A 22,401-nucleotide genomic window follows, 5' to 3' on the forward strand; every position below is an offset into this window, starting at 1 on the left:
ATTGCTTTATTTATTTATTTATTTATTTTGTGAGACAGAGTCTCGCTCTGACCCTGGAGCTGGACTGCAGTGGTGCGATCTTGGCTCACTGTAACCTCCACCTATCAGGTTTAAGCAATTCTCCTGCATCAGCCTCCCAAACAGCTGGGACTACAGGCGTGCACCACCATGCCCAGCTAATTTTTGTATTTTTAGGAGAAATGGGGTTTTACCATGGTGGGTAGACTGGTCTCAAACTCCTGACCTCGAGCGATCCACCCACCTCAGCCTTCCAAACTGCTGGAATTACAGGTGTGAACCACTGCACTCGGCCCCACTGTTGCTACTTCTGACCCTCCTGCATAATCCATTTGCCATACAACTACCAGAGTGATCTTAAAAATAATGCAAATTATATCATTTCACTTCCTATTGCACTTACATAAAGTTCTTACCCTCAATTATTACCCTGTATTATCAGATCTCTGCCTTTTTTACCACAGCTTACACACCACTCTTCTTCCTCTCAGGCACCATACTCCCACAACACCGGCTTTTTCCTTTTCTTCTAACACATCAGCCTCTTTCCAATCTTAAGGTCTTTGCACTGGCAACTTCTCCTGTCTAAAATGCTCTTCCCTCTGATCTTTACTTGGTTTGCTCTTTCTTATCATTCAGAACTCACTGTAATTTTCATCCTCAAGGTATGAAATTGTATATACCTTTCTCAGACCACTCAATCCAAAACAGCCTCCAATCACCTACCATCTCAAAACCTTTTTAGCTATTTTCTGCACACATTACTACTTCACACTAATTAACATATTTCCTTACCTTTTAAAATTAATACGTGTCTCTTCCAATTACAAGTTTTATAACAGCAAGAGCCATGTTTGTTTACTGCTGTATCTCCACCAATGCCTCAGGATGTATATGCACTCAAAAATAATTGGCAAAATGAAAATCCAAATGTCTACCTGACTGACATCTCTATTTAGATGTCTTAAAGGCAACAGCAAACATAACATATCCCTAATAGAATTTATGATCTTCCTGCCCCCCAAAAAATTTTGGTCCTTTCTTCCTATGCTTATGGCCTAAGTAAACACAACCACCCAAACAGCAGCACAGCCAAAAATTTAGGCGTCACCTTTGACATTTCCTTCACCCCCAACCTCAATCCACCTCCAAGTCCCATCATCAATTTGTCTCCTAAATATATTGAATATATACATTTCTGTCCCTCTCTTCTACCACCACCACCCCACCCATTGTCTAAATTACCATCATTTCTCATCTTGACTACCTAACTCCTCCAGCCCCCTTCCAACCCCTTGGCTACACTGCAGTCATATGATCTATTCAAATACAAAACAATTTTATCACTTCTCTATTTAAAATTCTTCAAAATAGCTGTTCTAAAGTCTTTAAGCTTCATTTCTCACCACTCTCCCTATCCATTTATCCATCATTCATTCAACAAATGTATATATTGCGTGCCCACTGACAGGCACTGGGATGGAAAATGGACAAAGTTCCTGATCTCATGAAGCTTATATAATCCAATGAGGGAGATAACCCCAAGACAAATCAGTAAATGAATAAGTCATGCAGTAATAAGTACTGAGAATAAAAATACAGCAGGGTAAGGTCAATGAACAACTGTTCATCCAAGGAGCATAACAGAAAATGATGCACACTTTTTGGCTGTCAAACTAATTTGAAGGTGCTGTTGGGACTCAGTGGGATTCAAGGGATGCTGACACTGACAGTTTCATACACATAAAGATTGTTCTCCATCAATAAGACTTATAGAATATCTACAGCCTTAATTAAATAATAATTCACTTTATATACAAACAGAAAGAAGTTTTGTGTTGATTTTAATATACAATGAGTTTCCCAGGAATAAAACTATCATTTAAAGTGAGGGAAGACTGTACTTTGTTATGTTTACAAGTTTACTAAAAATTGTTCACCACTTTGGAAAATCAAGTCACTAGCAATAGCACTTAGCAATTTCAGTCACAAATATATAACTGTGTAAGTTTATATTTGTAGCTGTTTTTATATTAATAATAATATTCATGAAGATTTAAATACTTCATTGTACCTTCTAATTTAGTTATGCCTGGGTATTTACATTCTTAAATATACATTTATTATAAATTTCTTTTGTTTCCCTTGCATGTTACAGTTAGAATAGTCATGTTTTTAAATTGCATACAGGAAGACTGTATTCATTTGAATAATAAATACTGAGCACCTACTTATGTTCTCATCACTACTCTAGGCACTCTGTATACAAATACCCTGATTGACAGAAATGTAGTAAGTAAATTATTTAGTTTTTTACAAGAAAAAGTAGAACAGGGTACAGTGGATTGGGAATACTACAAGGGTAGGATGTAGGATGCAAAATTAAATAGAGTAGTCAGAAGACCCCACAGAAAAGGTGAGAGCTGAGCAGACTTGAGGTAAATGAGACAGTCAAGTGCAAAATAGCCAAAGTCCTAAGCTGGGCACATATATGGCATTATCAAGACACAGTAAGGAGATTACTGTGCCCACAGTAGAGTGAAGAAAGAGTAAAAGAAAGAAAATGGAGGGCTCTTAACATTTGGGGGCTGCAAATCCGGTTGGTCCTTTTAGCCCAACCATTGTAAAGACACTGGCTTTTATTCTGACTGAAAAGGGGCAATTTTACAGGAGATATGAGCAGAAGAGTAATATGATCTGATTTAGATTTTAAAAGAATTGCTTTGGTTCCTACTTTAAGCTACCTGAGACTGAAGAAGACAACGGCAGGTCTAATAAGACCAGTTAGGAAAGTGGAAGGATAGGACTACCATCACCTGAATTAAGAAAGTCTGGAAGTAGAACAGGTCTTGGTAGGAAGAAAATGAGGAATTCAGTTTGGATATGTTCAGTATGAGCTGTTTATAAGACATCCAAATGTAAATTATGTATGGTGTTTGAGAATGTGGTTCTGACTAGAGTTATTCTTACTATTTTTGGTGCAAAAAGCATTGCTGTTTCATAAAATTTAGTACAAACTTGCTAAAGATCATGTCCAGGAAGACTTTATCTACTCTGAAAATTTTTAGTACTGAGATATCTTTTAAAATTATTTTCTGTATGGCTCCCTAACCAAAAAAGGGTAATTTTAATGACAGGGGGAAATTTACATGCATACCATTAGTAATTTATATTTCACAAACATACACCCATTCCTCCTTATAGATTCTTTCCTAAATGAATAAAATGTAAGACAAGAAAAGCCAGGGAGAAATGAGAATCATACAGCTGATATAATCTTGAGTCAAATCTCTCCAAGACCTAAAATTAGGAATTAATGTTACTAGAAATTCTAAAGTAATCTCAGTTTCCATTTTTAAAAACTCCTCCTTTGACTGTGTTTCCCTGGATCTCCTCATCTACCACATCAATTAATATTTAAATATTGTTGCTTTCTATCATACTTAAACTAGTAGAGAACAATTTCTCACATTTGATTTTTGCCTCTTCATTCCAATTTAGCTTCTAACCTGATTCTACTGAAATTGCTCTTGCAAGGTTCTTAATTCACCTCTGTGCAGCATTTGATACTCTTCCTCTCTCCTTGCTAAAGCTCATTCTCTCTATGGTACCGCTCAATCTCAGTTCTCTCTAAGTAGAATTTTACTGGCTCTTCTTTAACTCCTTCTCCACTTAATGCTGGTAAATCTGTCTGATCTAACTCTCCCTTTCTTCCTATTCCTTATACTCTCTCTCAATACTGACTCTCTGAACAATGGCATTAACATCCTTTCTTCCCGTCCACTCCTCATACACCAGTAACTTCCAAATGTTTATCTCCATCCAGACCTATCTTCATGTGCTGAACCAGTACTGTCCAATAAAAATATAATGCAGGCCAACCAGGCACAGTGGATCATACTTGTAATCCCAGCACCTTGGGAGGCCGAGGTGGGTGGAACACCTGAGGTCTGGAGTTCAAAACCAGCCTGACCAAATGGAGAAATCCTATCTCTACTAAAAATACAAAATTAGCCAGGCATGGTGGCACATGCCTGTCGTCCCAGCTACTCGGGAGGCTGAGGCAGGAGAACTGCTTAAACCCAGGAGAAGGAGGTTGTGGTGGGCCGAGATTGCACCATTACATTCCAGCCTGGGCAGCAAGGGCAAAACTCCATCTCAAAAAAATTAAATTAAATATATATACATGTACAGACACACACACACACACACACACACACACACATACACACACGTAAAATGCAGACCATATATGTAATTTTAAATTTTCTTTTAACCATATTTAAAAAATAAAAATTTCTTATAGCCATATTTTTAAACAATTAATTTTAAGATATTTTATTAAACACAATCTGGCAGTACTATTTTATAATATAATCAAGATAGATTATTTTTGAGATGTTTTGTTCCTTTCATACTACATGTTCAAAATCCAGTGTATATTCTACACTTATGACATATCTCAAGTTGTATAACCACACTTCAAGTACTCAACAAATACATGTGACTGGTGGTATCAAAAAGTGCAGTTCTAAACATAACATAAAAGCCATGTCTAAAATTAAGCTCATCTTTTTCCTTAAATCTGTCCTTCTTATATTCCCTGTATTAATGAGTAAATAGCATCTAAATATACATGGAACCCAGAAATCATCCCACATGTCAATACTCCCTTAACGTGACATGCCTAATTAATCACTAAAGTCCTTTTCGTTCTACCTCCTAAATGTCTCTCAGCTCTCTATATTGTAATGGCTTCTTTGTAAGTGTGTTCAATCACTGGACTCTAACTTCCATTAAGTCATGGACTATGTTTTCTCTTCTTTGTATCTTCAATACTGCACAGAGTACCAGACATATAGCACATACCCATTCACCATTTGCTTTGACAATCATTAATCATTTGCTATATGGAGAAAGCCAGAAAAAGTTTTCTGAGCAACTGAGAACTAAACCTCAGAAGAAGACTAGAACTAAAAGTCAAAGGAGAGTTAATCAACTGAAATGAAAACATCAAGAAGCCAAAAGAGAAGGTAATACATTAAAATCCAAATAAAATTCTAAAGGTAAAAGTATTGGACAATAAAGTAGCAACTAAGGTAAATTTCAATATGATAAACACACTAAGTAACTAACTTCACATTCATTACATTTGGCTTTAATAAAATATACTACATGATATATTCTATTTACACATTCAAATCCAGATTCCTTACTAAAATATTTGATATACTTTAGACCAAATAATCTTGTACTAAAACATATGCATGAGGCTTAACACATTGGTAGTGTTGATTTGAATGAACTGCAGACTTAAAAGCAGACAGAATTTAAAGACAATCTGGAGACCATCTAGTCAAAGTCTATTGTCTTCCAGATAAAGAAATGAAGACTAAAGTATTAAAATAATCTGTCAACAGTCACAGAGAGCAAGTTAGAGATAGTTCTGCTATATTTCATACTGTTTATGAATAAATACCAAAATTATTTGTGTTATTTAAAAAATTAAAATAAATATCATCAGCTTAGGCAACATGACAAAACCCTATCTCTAAAAAATAAAAATAAAAATAATTAGCCACGCATGGTGGTGCATGCCTACAGTCTCAGCTACTTGGCTGAGGTAGGAAGACATTTTATGTCCAGCAGGTTGAGGCTGCAGTAAGCTGTGACTGTGCCACTCAACTCCAGCCTGGGCGACAGAGGGAGACACTGGAAAGAAAGAAAAGAAAGAATAAAAAGAAAGAAAGAAGAGAAAAGAAAAGAAAAAATAAATATTATAACTATCATAGCCCTTCTAGAAAAAAGACAGTAAGACTAATATCTACTCCTAAGCTAAATAAGAATATAATTATATTTTAAAATTCTGTATTTAGAACAACAAATTAAAATTCCTTTTAATAAAAATGCAGGCCGGCCAGGCGCAGTGACTCATGCCTATAATCCCAGCACTTTGGGAGGCAGAGGCGGGCAGATCACATGAGGTCAGGAGTTTGAGACCAGGCTGACCAACATGGAGAAACTCCATACCTAATAAAAATACCAAATATTAGCTGGGCATGGTGGCACATGCCTGTAATCCCAGCTTCTCAGGAGGCTGAGGCAGGAGAGTCTCTTGAACTTGGAAGGCGGAGGTTGCGGTGAGCTGAGATAGCGCCACTGCACTCCATTCTGGGCAACAAGAGCAAAACTCTTGTCTCAANAAAAAAAAAAAAAGAAAATAAAAAGGCCGGGCATGCTGGCTCACACCTGTAATCCCAGCACTTTGGGAGGCCGAGGCAGGCAGACCACAGGGTCAGGAGATCGAGACCATCCTGGCTAACATGGTGAAACCCCGTCTCTACTAAAAATACAAAAAAATTTACTGGGCGTGGTGGTGGGCGACTGTAGTCCCAGCTACTCAGGAGGCTGAAGTAAGAGAATCGCTTAGACCCGGGAGGCTGAGATTGCAGTGAGCCGAGATTGTGCCACTGCACTCCAGCCTGGGCAACAGAGGGAGACTTCATCTCAAAAAAAAAGAAATATTATTACTATCATAGCACTTCAAGAAAAAAAATGACAGTAGGATCAATATCTACTATACTTCTAAGCTAGGTAAGAATATATTTCTTGATTTCTAGTAGCTTTGAAGTTCTCTTAAAAAAAAAATTATAGTTTAAAATTCTGTATTTAAAACAACAAATTAAAACTCTTTTTAAGAAAAATCCAGGCCAGCCTGGCACAGTGGCTCACACCTGTAATTCCAGCACTTTGGGAGGCTGAGGCAGGAGGATCACCTGAGGTCAGGAGTTTGAGACCAGTCTGACCAACATGGAGAAACTGTGTCTCTACTAAAAATACAAAATTAGCCCAGCATGGTGGTGCGCACCTATAATCCCAATGCTGGGGAGGCTGAGGCAGGAGAATCACTTGAACTTGGGAGGCAGAGGGTGCGGTGAGAGCCAAGATTGTGCCATTGCACTCCAGCCTGGACAACAAGAGCAAAACTCCATCTCAAAAAAACAAAAACAAACAAACAAAAAAAAAAAAAACCATCCAGGCCAGGCGCTGTAGCTCATGCCTGTAATCTCAGCACTTTGGGAGGCCAAGGAGGGTAGATCATTTGATCTCAGGAGTTCCAGGCCATTATGGGAAACAAGGCGAAACTTCGTCTCTACAAAAAATTACCAAAAAATATTAGCCAGGTGTGGTGGTGCGCATCTGTGTTCCCAGCCACTCAGGAGGCTGAGGTGGGAGGACTGCCTGAGCCTGGGAGGTTGAGGCAACAGTGGGCCATGATGGTGCCACCACACTCCAGCCTAGGTGACAAAGTGAGATATGCTTAAAAAAAAAAGAAAAAGAAAAATCTAAATGGCCCAAAAACAAGATAATAAACTAAGAATTTGTAAAAAGAGCAAAAGGACAAACGAAGAGGAAAAAAAAAATTTGCATCTGTAAAAATAATGTTTGTTCTTATGCTTTTTTAATTGCTCTTTTTAATAGACACCTAAAGGCTCCAGCCCATAAAATTCAAGTCTTACTATGTGCCAAGGGTGGTGGCTCACATCTGTAATCCTAAACCTTGTATACACACACACACACACACACACACACACACACACACACGTTGGGCACAGTGGCATATGCCTGTAATCCCAGGACTTCTGAGAGCCTGAGGCTGCCAGATCACTTGCGCTCCGAAGTCTGGGACCAGCCTGGGCAACATGATGAAACCCTGTCTTTACAAATAATATAAAAATTAGATGGGCTTGGTGGTAGGCGCCTATGTCCCAGCTACTCAGGAGGCTGAGGTGGGAGAATCACTTGAGCCAGGGAGTTAGAGGCTGCAGTGAGCCGAAATCACACCACTGCACTCCAGCTTGGGCCACAGAGTGAGACCTTATCTCTAAATAAATAAATATTAGTTGGCTATGGTGGCATATGCCTATAATCCCAGCTACTCTGGAGGCTAAGGCAGCAATAAGCCCAGGAATTCCAGGTTGCAGGGAGCTATGTGTGACTGCACTCCAGCCTTGGTAACAGAGTGAGACCCTGTCTCTTAAAAAAACGGAAAAAGAAATGTCTTAATATGCATGCTTAAGAGCAATGGGAAATGCAAATCAAAACAAAAATGGAATTATATCTAACAATCTGATTTACAGGATATTTTACAGAAATATATCAATGATATGAGTTTATGTTTAAATATTAATTCCATTAAATTTTAGATCATTTTGAGAGCTTCTAAAAATTTGAAGAAAAAAAAGTAGTTCCAAAATAAACATGCCTGTCAGGTCAAACCGCTGATCCAAGGAAATAATAAAAATAAATTAACAAAACAAAGTAAACATGCCTGCAATTTTAAAAATTAAAATAAAGTATTTGTATGAATCCCTTCAGCACAGAAGACAAGATTTAAGTTAGCTAAATTTTATGTACACTGGAATTCCTGTATACTGTCATTATAAGGCTATGATGTCTTTATTTTCAGAGGTAAAGGGGCAACAATTTATAGTTTACTATAGTTCCTCCAAACACAAATTTTTATTAGCTAATTCATAAAATCTTCATTATCACTTAAAAATAAAAATATACTAAGTTATTTAATAAATTGTAAGAAACAATGCTGTTCAGAAAGAGTCAGAAGAAATATATCAGAAAGCCATGAAACAAATAGGAATTAGAGTCAAAGTATCCCATCATCTGCTATGGTTATTACTGCTTAACAGTAAATAATAATATTAGTACCCTACTGTCCCTAAAGCTAAGGTACTTATCTAAAAAGTATTTTAAATCCACATATAATTATTCTCAAATATTCTCATTAATCAAATAAAATTATGAAGAAGGAAATTCCTATTAGAATAGGGATTATTCTTTTAGTCAGTATTTATATGATGACACATTGCATTTTGTACATTTAAAGATAGGGAAAAAAATTAGTCCATTATATTATTTCAACATATTAAGTCTTGAATTACTAATCTGAAATTAAAGAAAAAGCCTTAGAGCATTAAAATCCCACACCTGAAAGACTTACCATTTTATCTAGATGTTCAATGGATCTATAAATCTCCCCCTGGGATTCATCATAGTAACTGTAACGGAACCTTTGACCTTGAAACAAATATCATGTACAAAATAAAATAGGGAAAAATTAGAAGCTAAAAAGAAAGCAAGCGCTTACCAAATAATTTCAGTTCTCATGAAAGGCAAAGCACAGCTTAAGCCTCTGAGAGAATCATTCCCAAGAGCCCTTGTACATAAAAATAAAAGGCATATTTGGGAAGGTAATAAAGAAATGATATCACCAGTGTTTTATGATGTTAAAAACTATTTCAAATTGTAGAAACCTTAAAATCACCAGAAATACAAGGTTAAGGAAACAAAATAGCTTAAAAGTTAGAAGCATTGTTAAACATTTTATCAGTCTATATTGGAAAGCAAACCCAAGGAATATTACTCAAGAAAATTTGGTTTGAGAAAACTATCTTGGTATAGAGCAAATCACTAAAAGCTTAGGTTTTGCTGTACAAATGCAAGATTTGATCTCTCTTACAGGAAAAAAAAATTGTACAGGTCACAAATACTGTGACTTGTGTGATTTTTATGATGCAAATTTTAAAAATTTTATCTCGTTTTTGTACTACTTGGAAAAGGATCAATACAAGTGCCTTATGCAATGTGAATAGTATACACAAAAGGGTAAACATAACATAAATATAATAAATATTCCTACCCTGACATAAAATCTCAATAAGAGTATAAGCATAGAACATTCAATGTTTTGGCTATTCTCCAAAGAACAGAGAGAGTAAAACGGAAGAAGCTTAAAGAGAAGACAGAAAACAAAAGGCTCAGAAAATAAATTCTTTTTCCTACTATAGATATATGAAAATCAAAAGTTAAACATTTTCTTAATTATGGATTGTTACTCAACTGACTGCAACATATTCCAGATACACCTAAATCTATTTTTCAGCAGTGCCTTTCTTCTAAGAGCTCATTACTTTTATATTTCCTTACTGTTAAAGATTGACCAAAATGCATTTCTAAAGGAATCAGAGCATACAAATCATGTACACACATCATGTGCCCTGTGCTTCATGTTTAGAGCAATATTGATATACCCAGCTACCACCCTCACATCTGAGGACATGGAATTCTTCAGCTGGATAATTAAGATTTTTAAGTTTTCTGTTCATCTTACTAAAAAAAATATATGTAAATAGTGGGCAGTGCAAAATTCTAAAATCCTCTTTGATGTCCTTTTCTGAAAAACCACACATCACAAGACTTAAACACTTCATTCATTTGTTGATACTGATCACCTTTGATGGTCACTTTTCTAAAATGTCATTATTTCCTTAATTTTCACATTTTAACTTTCATATACAGTAATATAATTATTCAATGTAGCAGTCCTTATTCTCTCCCAAGAGCCATTATTCAATCAATATTGCATCTTATAACTTAACTGATGATATCCTAGAATTAACTGGGCAATAGGGTCTAAAGTAATATCTGCTTTCTGAATATAGCAATAAAGATTACTGCATGTTACCTTAGCTATGAGATCAACTATAGACCTTGAACTAAAAAAAAATTCTTAAACAATGCCTCTATATTGATAATTCATCAAACATTTCTTTCAAAATTTAGGGTTATGTATGGCCTTATTTTTCTGTAAAGAAGATATATATTAATACTTCATATATAACTAACAATAAGAATTACTCAATAACTATATAACTAACACTATTTTTCTCTTTTTTTTTTTTTTTTTTTTTTTTTTGACAGAGTCTCACCCTGTTGCCCAGGCTGGAGTGTAGTAGCGCAATCTTGGCTCTCTGCAACCTCTGCCTCATGGGTTCAAGTGATTCTCCTGCCCCAGCCTCCCCAGTAGCTGGGACTAGAGGCATATGCCACCACATCTGGCTAATTTTTGTATTTTCAGTAGAGACGGGGTTTCACCATGTTGGCCAGGCCGATCTTAAACTCCTGACCTCAAGTGATCCACCTGCCTTGGCCTCCCAAAGCGCTGAGATTACAGGCGTGAGCCACCACGCCCAGCCTGACACTGCTTTTTTCATCGTCATGTGGCTGTGAGAAGGCTGCTCAATGCCAAATCTAAGGTGCAGTTATAATAATTTCTCGATTCAATTCACTGATACTAAATTTTTACTTTTATTTCAAAGTTATTTTGAGAAAGCTGTCCAAAATCTTTCTGAAACAAATGAACACCTTAGACAAGAATATTCTGACTCACTGTCATTACAGTAAGAACAATATTCTTGGAGGAAATCAAGGTAGTATACAACTCTGTCTTTGAACCTGAACTGCTTTAGGTTTACACTAATACATTCTCTTTTCCCTGCTTCTGGACATAGCTATTCATTTTGGCTACTATCAGTAAGCCTTGTGACTGGGACATAATCTACTGCTACTCCCAGGTGCAGAGAAAAATGCATATACTCTGTGATAGTCATTTGCTACTCAAAAGTCTTTTATGTTTAATTCCAAGTTAAGAGTTGCTGTTCCAAATGGCTGAAGTTGGTCAACCAAGCCTTAACACTAAATGAAAAGTCTATATTTTAATTGCTATCTTGTTCATATGGACCATTTTCTATGTAACTTTCACTTAAAAACTGGTTCTGAAGGAAAAGAAGAGGAAATGTTTGAAATACTTTAAAATACTGAATCAGCATGGGATTTAATGAGAATGCCAAAATGAACAGAGAACCAATGGGAGTAAATGCTCTACTTTTTGTTACTATTTAGTAGCCACCTTACATTTAGTAACTGAAAAACTGACTATAAATATTTGAAGGGCTCTAAAGAACGTTTCAACTAAGTAGCTACACCGAATAAATATTTTACTTGTAACAGCTCAAACTGTCTCATGGTAATTTTTTAAAATTATACAAATATTTAAAAATCACTTGAGCAATGTATTCTGGTCAATATAAATACAGAAGGCATCTAATTTTAAGTAAATAGTTGCTATCATCATAACCTACATGTATGTGTCTATTTACATATACATACATACATACACACAACTTTAGTCAGTCACCACTTAGAAACTTGAGTTTAAAATACCATTCTTTGGTTTTTATTATTAAAAAGTTAAGTGTCTCAAAATTTTATTTAATAGTAAAGAAAATGATAGCACAAGCACAATAAATTGATGATAAATATACCTTTAACTAAAAATGTATTACTGACTTAAATTATAATTTTATGTATCTCATGAGCAAATATATTTTATTTTTATCAGTTTTTATGTTTCTGACATTCAGTAAAGGTTATGAAGCTAAACTATAAAAAATACAATTGTCCATGTACCTGGAGAACTGGACTTTTGTACTTTTATAAGTATCAATAAAGCGTATCACATAGTAAAAGAAAATTACTTACCTGAAACTTATCCTTTCAGAAGGTACACTGGGAAAATGGATTCTTTGAGCCCCTGTTTCAACTCCAAGTATGAGCTTTCTAGCTTTAAGAGCCATTGACACTGCCCCTAGGGGCAGCACAAGCTTTGGAACTCCCCTAGTGAGTATGTCAGTAGTTTCTTCAGGTGCCTTCCCTCAGTTCTTTTCAAATTCAAAAGATGAGAGGAAAAATAACCCAAGAAAAAAATCCTGTAAAGCAGAAACCTTACTCTTTGAGGGAAGGAGGGTAGCTCATTTGTGAATCCATTCCAGAGCACGCTTTCTGAGAAAAAGAAATACAGGTAAGTAATTTTCCCATCTCCAAAGGTGACTGGTGATTAATGAGTGGATTCACAGAGTGTGGAGAATAAGCTCCAGGGATGTCTGTTTAACACACAACAATCAACTAATGAGGACAAACATAACAATGAATGGTACAAAAACCAATGCTACTTTTTAAGTCCCTTAAAACAAGAGGTATAAGAATATTAAATACCTCAACATTAAGCTATGCACTGAACTGCAAAAATAAATAATGACCTTGGGAAGTTGATCTATAAAGCCCCCAAAAGATCAGTCAGTAAGATAGATTTTTCAGACACACAGCCATTAAAAATTATACTGTCATACATTTACTTAATCGTTGTTTATATGTGAAACCCCTTTCCAATATTTGAGTTAAACCTCACAACAACCTTGTGAGATAGATTATTAAGCCATTCTATACTAAGGACCCAACCTGGGGACATTCGTAATTAAAATCACTACCAAAGAAAAAGTGTATTTCATAAAGGAAATATTCTCTAAGTAGCATCAAATAAGATAATCACTTTAAAAAGCTAATTATCATGCTTTCACGCTGAAGTCCTAGTTATATAAGTATTAGCCTTATCTCAAATCTGCAAAAAGTCAAAAACTAAATATGTAAAATCAGTATGTGCAATTATTTGAGAAGACAACTATGATGGCTTGGTTAAGGTATATTTTAAGAATTAGCTAACTTACACTCAAACCAATTTAACTATTTAGAAAATAGCAACAGCCTTATACCCAAGAGACTAACAGAAAGACTACGCATGAATAATCACATTAATATACATTAAAGAAGAAATCTGAGTAAGTTATAAATTTCATATTTAGGGGAATACCACTTTTAATAAGTGGTAGGTATGTATAAAAAGCTAGTCACGTAAACAAAGACAAATATAAATTTATGCATAAAAATTCAAAACTGCTGAAAAGACTATAGTAAACTTCTCATATTTAAAAATATATATAATATCATAGACATTTACCAAGTAAATTATCTAAACTGATTTGCAAAACCACCATAAAAGGCAAATCAAATCATGACTTCACTTTTTGTTATTTTATTAGAGATGGGGTCTCGCTTGTTGTCCAGGATAAATTCAAGTAATCCTTCTGTCTCAGCCTCCCATGTAGCTGGGACTACAGGCACAAACCACCATACCAAGCTCATGTCTCCACTTTTGAAAAATCAACTTTTGTTAAAACCAATTTCAATTAGAAACTTCTTAGCAGTAAAAATTATGTTATTGAAAGCTGCCAACAATCTAAATTTTGAAATATAAATTTCAGGAAAGTCAGGAAAACACAAATATCAATCATATATATGCAGAAGGCCAAAACTGAAACTTGAGAAAACAGAATGAAAATTCTACTATTTGAAAACTTAAAATAGGTTCAGACAAAATTCTCTCTACGGAGTCATCCTATAGGATATAGAACTTGATAAGCACAAGAAGTATTGGAACAATTTACTTAACTATGGTAAAGCACACAGACTAGTGGCAAATGTCTTTTCACTTACTCTACTTCCTGCTAGTAACAGAAAGGATGAAATGAGGTAGAACTATCTATTTCGTTACCTGAGAAACATAACCTGGCATTTCTATATGTACAAGACTGGTGATGTAATACAAAGCAGGAACTGAAATGCAGGGTTTCTTTTGGAGAACTCAAATGAGAGGATAGAAAGAAGGAGGATAATTAAATCTAGATTTCTGTCTCTCCCTTGGCTTACCACAACCAGAAAGAAAACTTGAGAGTACAGTTCAGTATTTCTACCTTTCTCTCTCTAATGTCTCTTTTCAAGTCTAAATAAAAGCTACAAGGCATCTGAAAAATGAACATCTTTAGGGTAAAATAAATTTAAGAAAATAAATCATTTTTATAAAGAATACTGGCTAACAAATAAGGTCAACAAGAAAAATATTTCCAATTTACACATAAGAATCTGAAATGTCTCTGTCACCATGGTTTTCACTTTTTCTGCAAAAGGTAGACACAATATAAAAAGAACCAATGACTAGAAGTGAAAAATGTAGTCAATGCCAGTAATCTAATAATCAAAACAAAGAAATCTCTGCTGTGTATATCTGAGTAATATTTCAAGTATACTATAATAAATTACTTTTCCCCCAAAATTCAGGTATTTATAAATATAGAGTGTGTTAAGAGGAAACTCAATGAACCATTTAAAACCTCTGTATGAGGTACTGAATCCCTCCTGTGAAATTACTTAGAAGTTAGTGCTATGATTGCTTTTATATAATAAAAATCAATCTGTATAGTATCTCTTTAAATAGAAAGAAAACCATTAAGTATTATCTTCATAAGAAAAAGCTGAATTTTTAAGATGATAATATGGCACGCTTACTAATTTAGGAAAGATGCCCAGCATCAATACAGTATGAATGTGAGAAACATGAAACCTAACTCTTAAGATAGCTTCACCCATAACTGGTCAATAATTCATATTACTTCAGTAGGCATGCAAAAGAAAAAAGGTATCTTATTTTACAAGAATTACTATGGCAGTGAGAAGACTATCAGTTTTGGAATATTACCTATGTTATACTTTTCACTTATCCCTAAAACTCCAACATATTTCTCAGTAAGGAGTAGCATAGTACTTTCCATAAGTACAAAGAAAATATTTAATGAGTATTAGTAATGACGGTGATACTAAAAATTCAACACTTGAACAGTTCTATTACTTAACCACCAAACAAAATATAAAAATGTTTTAGTCTTTGGATAATTCTTATAACTATTATTTATGAATCTTTAAAATTCTTTAGTTCTGTTTTGTAGCTATCACCTGGAAATCCTATCTTACAATTTAGATACCAAAATTTTCAAGAGATCAGGAGACAAAACAACCTCAATAATTTTCCGAGAATCTAGGTAGAAGGTAAAACAAATTTACTTTTCTCTCTCAGCCACTGCAGTTACATATAGCAGTGGACTAGGCTGTGCTTGCTTTAGAATTCTATATTAATGAGGTTAAAAAGGATGATTCCACAGAAAAGAGCAATATTGAGATGTTTACTGATATTTTATGTGAATTTATGTTATGGTTGCACAAGTTGCCAACCTAGAGAGAAAGCCCAGGTTCTGAAAAATAGTATCAAAGGGAAATAATTATTTAAATCAAGTGATTCATAAGAGGCTTAAAAATGAAAGGGGTATGCGGCACTTGCTTCAAGAATTTTAATTTTCAAAACATATGGACATGCTTTGTTACCAAGACAAATTCACAACATTAAGGAAAACATCCTGTTTCGCAGTAATGATACTTAAGTTTTCAAGATCACCTATTATTAAATTTCAAAATTCCACAGAAAGGAACTCCCTTTAAGCATCTACTTAGTCTTCACGTCTAAGTAGTATACTTATATCCATAAAATATAACTGCTGCCAAAGGTAGAATACCAGCTAACCAATAGAATCAGTAAGTAAAGAACCCTGAATATTAAAAATAGATTAAAAAAGAAGAAGAATGCTGAGAGCTTCTTTGAGGGTTGGAAAGGAAGCACAATTACCTACATACCCTAAAAATCTGGGTTTCCTAACCTCAGCACTACTGACATTTTGGGCCAGGTTATTCTCTGATGTGGGAGCTGTCCTGTGTCATTATAGGATGTTTGTTTAGCAGCTACCCTGGACTCTACTCATTAGATACCATTAGTATTGCCACCCTCCAAACCATATCCCAGCTGTGGTGATCAAAAATGTCTTTCGACATTTTCAAACGCCCCGAGAGTAAAATCACTCCTAGTTGAGGATAAGTACCTCATGCAAAAAAAACAAATCTATAACATTATGAAAGATAGTTCTCTCGAACTGAGATCTCAACTTTGAAAAGGCCGTTCAGAGACAGAAGAGAAGACACCAGCCAAACCAGGCCGGATAAATTTTGAATTAATTCTGACAATCAATGGTTAAGACATATAATGGGCTCCCTATATTTCACTGAAGATGTTTTTCTGGCTATCCTAGCATTGTATCTTATTATGGTCTTACATTTTAGGTTTCCTTATAGTCAAAGAAATAACTGATAAATGAACAGATATTGGCATCTTAAACCAATAAATTAATAGGTCAAAGAGATGTCCTAAAAGGAACAAAACTTTAGAAATATTTTAGGACAGTAATGGATAAAGGAAAGCAAACTGCATCCAAAGACTATAAAAGCCAAGTTTACTAAAAGAGGCATCCACAAACACCTCAATTCTCTTATGGTGTATTCACTGTGAAGCGTCCTTACTCTAATTCACAATAATTACAAAAGCTACTCAAGAATCCTTACCCTTATAAAAGCATTACCAATGAAGTCCACAGTAGTTTTAAACTGATGGCAATTGTGAGCAAAAACTAAGCACCAAAGGAAAAAAAAGAAAGACTACAAAAAAGGAAATGTGGAAAAGGACTGGCATAGCACATAGTGCTCTTCTGTATCCTAAAGAACACTGGATTTATCCACCACAACTAACTTCAGAAAATCTACCATACACACTTACCTGGAAATGAGGTTAAAAAAGATCTTAACTCCCACTAAATAAGTGTCTAAGCAAGGATGCCTTCACAGTGTGAATCCAATTATACCAGTCGCCTTTGGAAATGTACCCATAATCCACTATTGTAATCTGATCCTTTTTAAAGGGTCAAAAGATTTTTTATTCACTTTTAAACATTGCTGCCAGAAGTAAAACTTTCCAAGGAAAGTGATAAAGAATTGAAAATCAGAACTCAGAATGAAAAGATACCTTTAACCAGAAGTACATAATATCTACCATGATATGTTAAAATCTAGAACTTACCCCAATGGCAGAAATCAGAAGAAACCACAAAGAGATTACTAGGATCCGCTAGATATTTACTGAAGAGTTTTCCGAATTCCTGTTCTTTTGACTCACTCAGAGCTCCAACCAGTACAGGAATAATGGTAAACTCATCCTTATGGCTTAAAGAAAACAGAAAAAAAAAAAAAACAAAAAAAGTCATTTAAGATGCTTAAGAATAAAAATACTTTTCCAACTGCGTTGGCATTAGACAGTGGAATATTTATTAATAGTGATAAGGATAACATACATAACATTATTGTTGAATTCTTAAAATCCATAAATTAAATGCTTAAAGGGTATGAGGGTACGATTAAAAATGAGACATACAGAACACTAAAAATAACCATTTAAACTACAGAAATGCATATTACTACTTTAGGTAAACAAAGCTATTTTACTACCAGGTATAATATCTTGAAGAAAAAAAAAAAAAAAGCCTACCACAACAGCACCAACTCAATTCTTTTCAAGTATTCATCAAGGCTACAGTTACCTGCCAAATCCTTCTGTGATTTTAAAAGAGCTTTAAACTCTTCCTCACCTATTTTAATTCTATCCTATTATAAAAACCATCATTTCTGGCACTTGTTCTGCCAACTGAGACCTACAAAACTTAATCTTGGCTCCCGTAAGATTCATCAACTGCACTTTTACACTTATTCTAATGATCAGATACAAGACAGTCTGAATATACAACTCAAATATCATTGGCATCTAGGATAGACAAAGAATTAAAGGAAGTAAGTATTAATTTCTAGCAGCAAGAAAAAGACACCACACCCACCCACAGTGTTTATGGTATATCCACAAGTCCCTTTTTCACTCTACAGATTGACAGATTCATGGAAAAGAAACAAGGTAGATTAATAAAGAATAACTACGATGAGCTATAGAAACAGACGCTCACTCAAAACCTTTTTTTAAAATGTTATTGTCATGAAATTTTACTTATATATATATGCAGTGATGTATATTCTAAATGATCCCAGATTTGATATTTTTGAAGCATGAATCATGTTTGTCTGAGTTGTTCTAACAGGACCTTTTAAAAACAATCGCCATTACAATAAATGCTTTTTAATATGATAATCTGGCACTTAACTGATGTAGGACAAACAAAATTCATAAAAGTTTTTAAAAATATTAAGTTTCAGTAATCCCCAAATAAATGTTAGCCCAGCTGCATAAAGCTAAATTTAGGGCACCCAAGCACCTCCCCCATAAGGCCCCCTTACCCTGTCAATTGCGAAATAAACAGATCATACAGATCTCCAGTCCCTCTGCAATGCAGGGGCTTCTTGGGCAGAATCTGCATCTAGGGAGTAAGAGAAAAAAAGGAAGCTGGCAGAGGAAGCTGCCACAGGAACTCTTGCTCTAACTCTTACCAGTTTGCTAAATAACTGCCTGACTGAATGGGGCTCTTCAATTAGTTAAGAGTGATTTAAAAAGAAAAGAATTATTCTAACCTCAACTACTAACTACATTAAAAAATACATTAAGACCATCAAAGAGTCTGCAAGTAATTATGATATGACTGGGAAGCAGTTATACAGAGTATAAAGAACAGGGAGAAACCAGAAGAAATGCGTTCAAGAGCCATCCCCACCACATACAAATGTTGAGAGCATAGGTTAGGTTCCCAACTTGCAAATATATTTCCTTATCTTCAAAATGATCATAATTACAATACTTATTTCATAAAATTGTTATGAACCGAAGAACACTATAGGAAAGGTACTTTGTCACAATAGTTGGCTCACTCTGAATAAACAACACATGTCTACTCTCCACAAGAGACATTAATCTCTTCAATTAACCTCAGTTTGAGCTTGCAAATCTATAAGGAGATATAAAACTCTGCCCTCTGTAGAAACCTAGGATTTGAATCGAGGCTCATTCATCCACCCCTCTGTCATCTCTCTTTTCAAAAAATTACTTGTTCTAATTAGAGAAAAGACCACTTAGCTTTGAAATGTAATACCAGTAGGATTTAAAATCCAAGATCTGAAGTATAACTTTCCAGTAAAGGAATACAAAAATCTCATTCCCAAAAAGTAATTATAAAACTGAATAAAAGCATCAAAAACAACCATCTTTGTGCTATGGAAATTGACCAAAGGCAAAACAAAACAAAAAACCCACAATGACAGAAGTGTATTCATGAAAACCTACAGGACTTCTTGGTAACAACAGTGGAAATTCGGCATCTTACCAGGAGCTGCCTCCATCCCCTACCCCAGCTCCAATGACGTAAAACTTACAACAAGAAACCAGCACCTTCATTGCAAAAAGGGGATGACTTTGATTTGGAGCAGAGGGTGGAAAACCCACATTCAGTAGGAAACAGAAAAGCTTGCAGATTTCCTAGCCCAAGATTGCTGTTGTCAGGGTGAGCCAGAAACCTGAGGACTAGCTAAAAATTTAATAGAAAGATCCTGGAAATGGAAAAGCCACAGAGAGACTTCATAAATTTCCCGCCTATCCTAAAGAGATAGCCTATGTCCTGCACACAACACTGGCTAACTAGGAGACTGTGCACATGTACAGGGGAGCCCCATAAGGGGCTAAGTTTCACATAAAATGTAGGCCAACTGAGAGACTGGCAGTGTATGCACAGGGGAAGCTGGGAAACTGAGAGACCTAGCTCTCCACATACCCCTGGCTAACAGAAAATTTGAGTGCACGCACAGGGTCTTAGGTCAAAGACAACATAGTAAAAAGTAAAAGAGAAAAACATGAAAACAGACTACACTTAGTTGATTTTTTCTTTTAATTAGAAACAGGGTCTCACTATGTTGCCCAGGCCAGCCTCAAACTCTGAGCCCAAGTGATCCTCCCTTCACACCTTCCATACAGTCTCCCAACAGAGGGTGAAAGCTTTACTGGCTCAAGATGTTTAAGTAGAGTATTCAACCAATAATCAGCTAAGCACTAAATTATGCAATTGCAAGTGGGAACTATACAAAACCAACCTTAACATTAAAAACTTTTAAAAGCTGGGGACACACATAAGTAGCTACACACAGTGGGAGGGACAGATTCTGCAGCTGAAGTCCGTGAAAGTTACTAAATGAATAAATAAATACAACGTGCAACGGGAAGAAAAAAGAATTAAAAAAGAATCCAAAGTTACTATAACATACTAAACAAAATGTACCGTTTTAAGAAAAAATCATAAGTCATGCAAAGAAACAGCAAACTATGACCCATATTCAGGGGGAAAAATAAGCAGCCAGCAGAAGATGTATCTGAGTAAGAGCAAATATTAGATTTAGCAGACAAAAACTTCAAAGGAGTTACTATAAATATATTTGAAGAATTACAGGAAGCCATGCTCAAAGTTATGATGATATAACTAGACAAATTGGAAATATCAACAAAGAAATGCAAACTATTAAAAAGAACCAAGAGGAAATTTTAGAGTTGAATAGTAACAAATAAAAAATTCACTTGAGTTCAATAGATGGTCTGTAGAGCAGATTTGATATTACATAAGAAGCAGTCTATAAAATTACAGATGAAGAAATTAATCAGTACAGAGAAAAAGAACAGAGCACTGGAGACTTGTAAACAACATCAAGCATACCAGCATGCATATAATGGGAGCTTGGGAGAGGGAACAGTAAAAATATTACAAGAAATAACTGTTGAAAACTTTCCAAATTTCATGAAAAAAAAAACATTTTAACCTACAGATCTAAGGAATTCAACAAAAATCTGAAGGTAAGCACGAAGAGATCCTCACCTAGATATATCATAATCGAACAGTTAAAAACAGAAGAAGAAAATTTCGAAAGCAGCCAGAAAAAAATAACATTATATATAGGAGAGTTTTTCAACAAATGGTACAACTGTATATCCACACAGCAAAATAAAGATAAAAATAAAAATAATAATGAACTTGTCTCTCTGCCTCAGACCATATACAAAAATTAACTAAAATTGGATCCTAGAACTACAAGAGCTAAAACTGTAACACTTCTAGAACAGGGGTCAACAAACATCTTTTGAAAGGGGCCATTAAGTATTTCAGGTTTTCTGGGCAATACAGTATAGCAATTGTTTAAAAGTTCAGGTAGAGAGAAAGCAGGCACAGACAGTATGTAAATACAGAAGTTGGCTATATTTAAATCAAACTTTACTTACAAAAGTAGGCTGTGGGCCAGATGGGATTCACAGGCTACAGTTTGCTGAAACTTGTTCAAGAAGAAAACAAAGGAGAAAATTTCTATGACCTTGGATGAGGCAAGTTTTCTTAAATTTGATACCAGAAACAGAATCTATACCCCAAAAAAGTTAACTGAATTTATCAAAATTAAAAACTTAAGAAAATGAAATGTCAAATCATAAAATAGAAAATCTTTGCAAATCATGTATCTAATAAAGATTTGTCTCCAAAAATTCTTATAACTCAATAAAAACAACAAATTACAAAAATAAAAATTGGGAAATATGAATAGATATTTCATAAAAGAAGATACACAAATGAATAATAAGCACATAAAAAGTTGCTCCACATAGTTTGTAGTTCTCCTTGAAGAGGTCCTTCACATCCCTTATAAGTTGTATTTCTAGGTATTTTATTCTCTTTATAGCAATTGTGAATGGGAGTTCACTCATGATTTGGCTCTCCATTTGGCTGTTATTGGTGTATAAGAATGCTTGTGATTTATGCACATTGATTTTGTATCCTGAGACTTTGCTGAAGTTGCTTATCAGCTTAAGGAGATTTTGGGCTGAAACAATGGAGTTTTCTAAATATACAATCATATCACCTGCAAACAGAGACAATTTGACTTCCTCTCTTCCTATCTGAA

General features: G+C 34.9%; 1 protein-coding gene across 5 annotated transcripts in view; it reads right to left on the reverse strand.

Annotated features, from left to right (window-relative positions):
* The window catches only part of MEMO1 (mediator of cell motility 1), a 136,842-nt gene that overhangs the window by 10,173 nt on the left and 104,268 nt on the right, over nucleotides 1-22,401 (reverse strand). For 3 of the 5 annotated variants that reach the window (XM_037740741.1, XM_037740742.1, XM_017534835.2), the window contains 2 exons: nucleotides 17,561-17,703; nucleotides 9,038-9,114 (listed from right to left, as the gene is read on the reverse strand). In XM_037740741.1, the coding sequence (XP_037596669.1) occupies nucleotides 9,038-9,114; nucleotides 17,561-17,703 (220 nt within the window). The remainder of the gene's footprint in view (nucleotides 1-9,037; nucleotides 9,115-17,560; nucleotides 17,704-22,401) is intronic. The other 2 variants (XM_037740743.1, XM_017534839.2) reach the window with 1 other exon arrangement.

Source organism: Cebus imitator, unplaced genomic scaffold (assembly GCF_001604975.1).
Source record: "Cebus imitator isolate Cc_AM_T3 unplaced genomic scaffold, Cebus_imitator-1.0 Scaffold88, whole genome shotgun sequence".
Lineage (NCBI taxonomy): Eukaryota > Metazoa > Chordata > Mammalia > Primates > Cebidae > Cebus > Cebus imitator.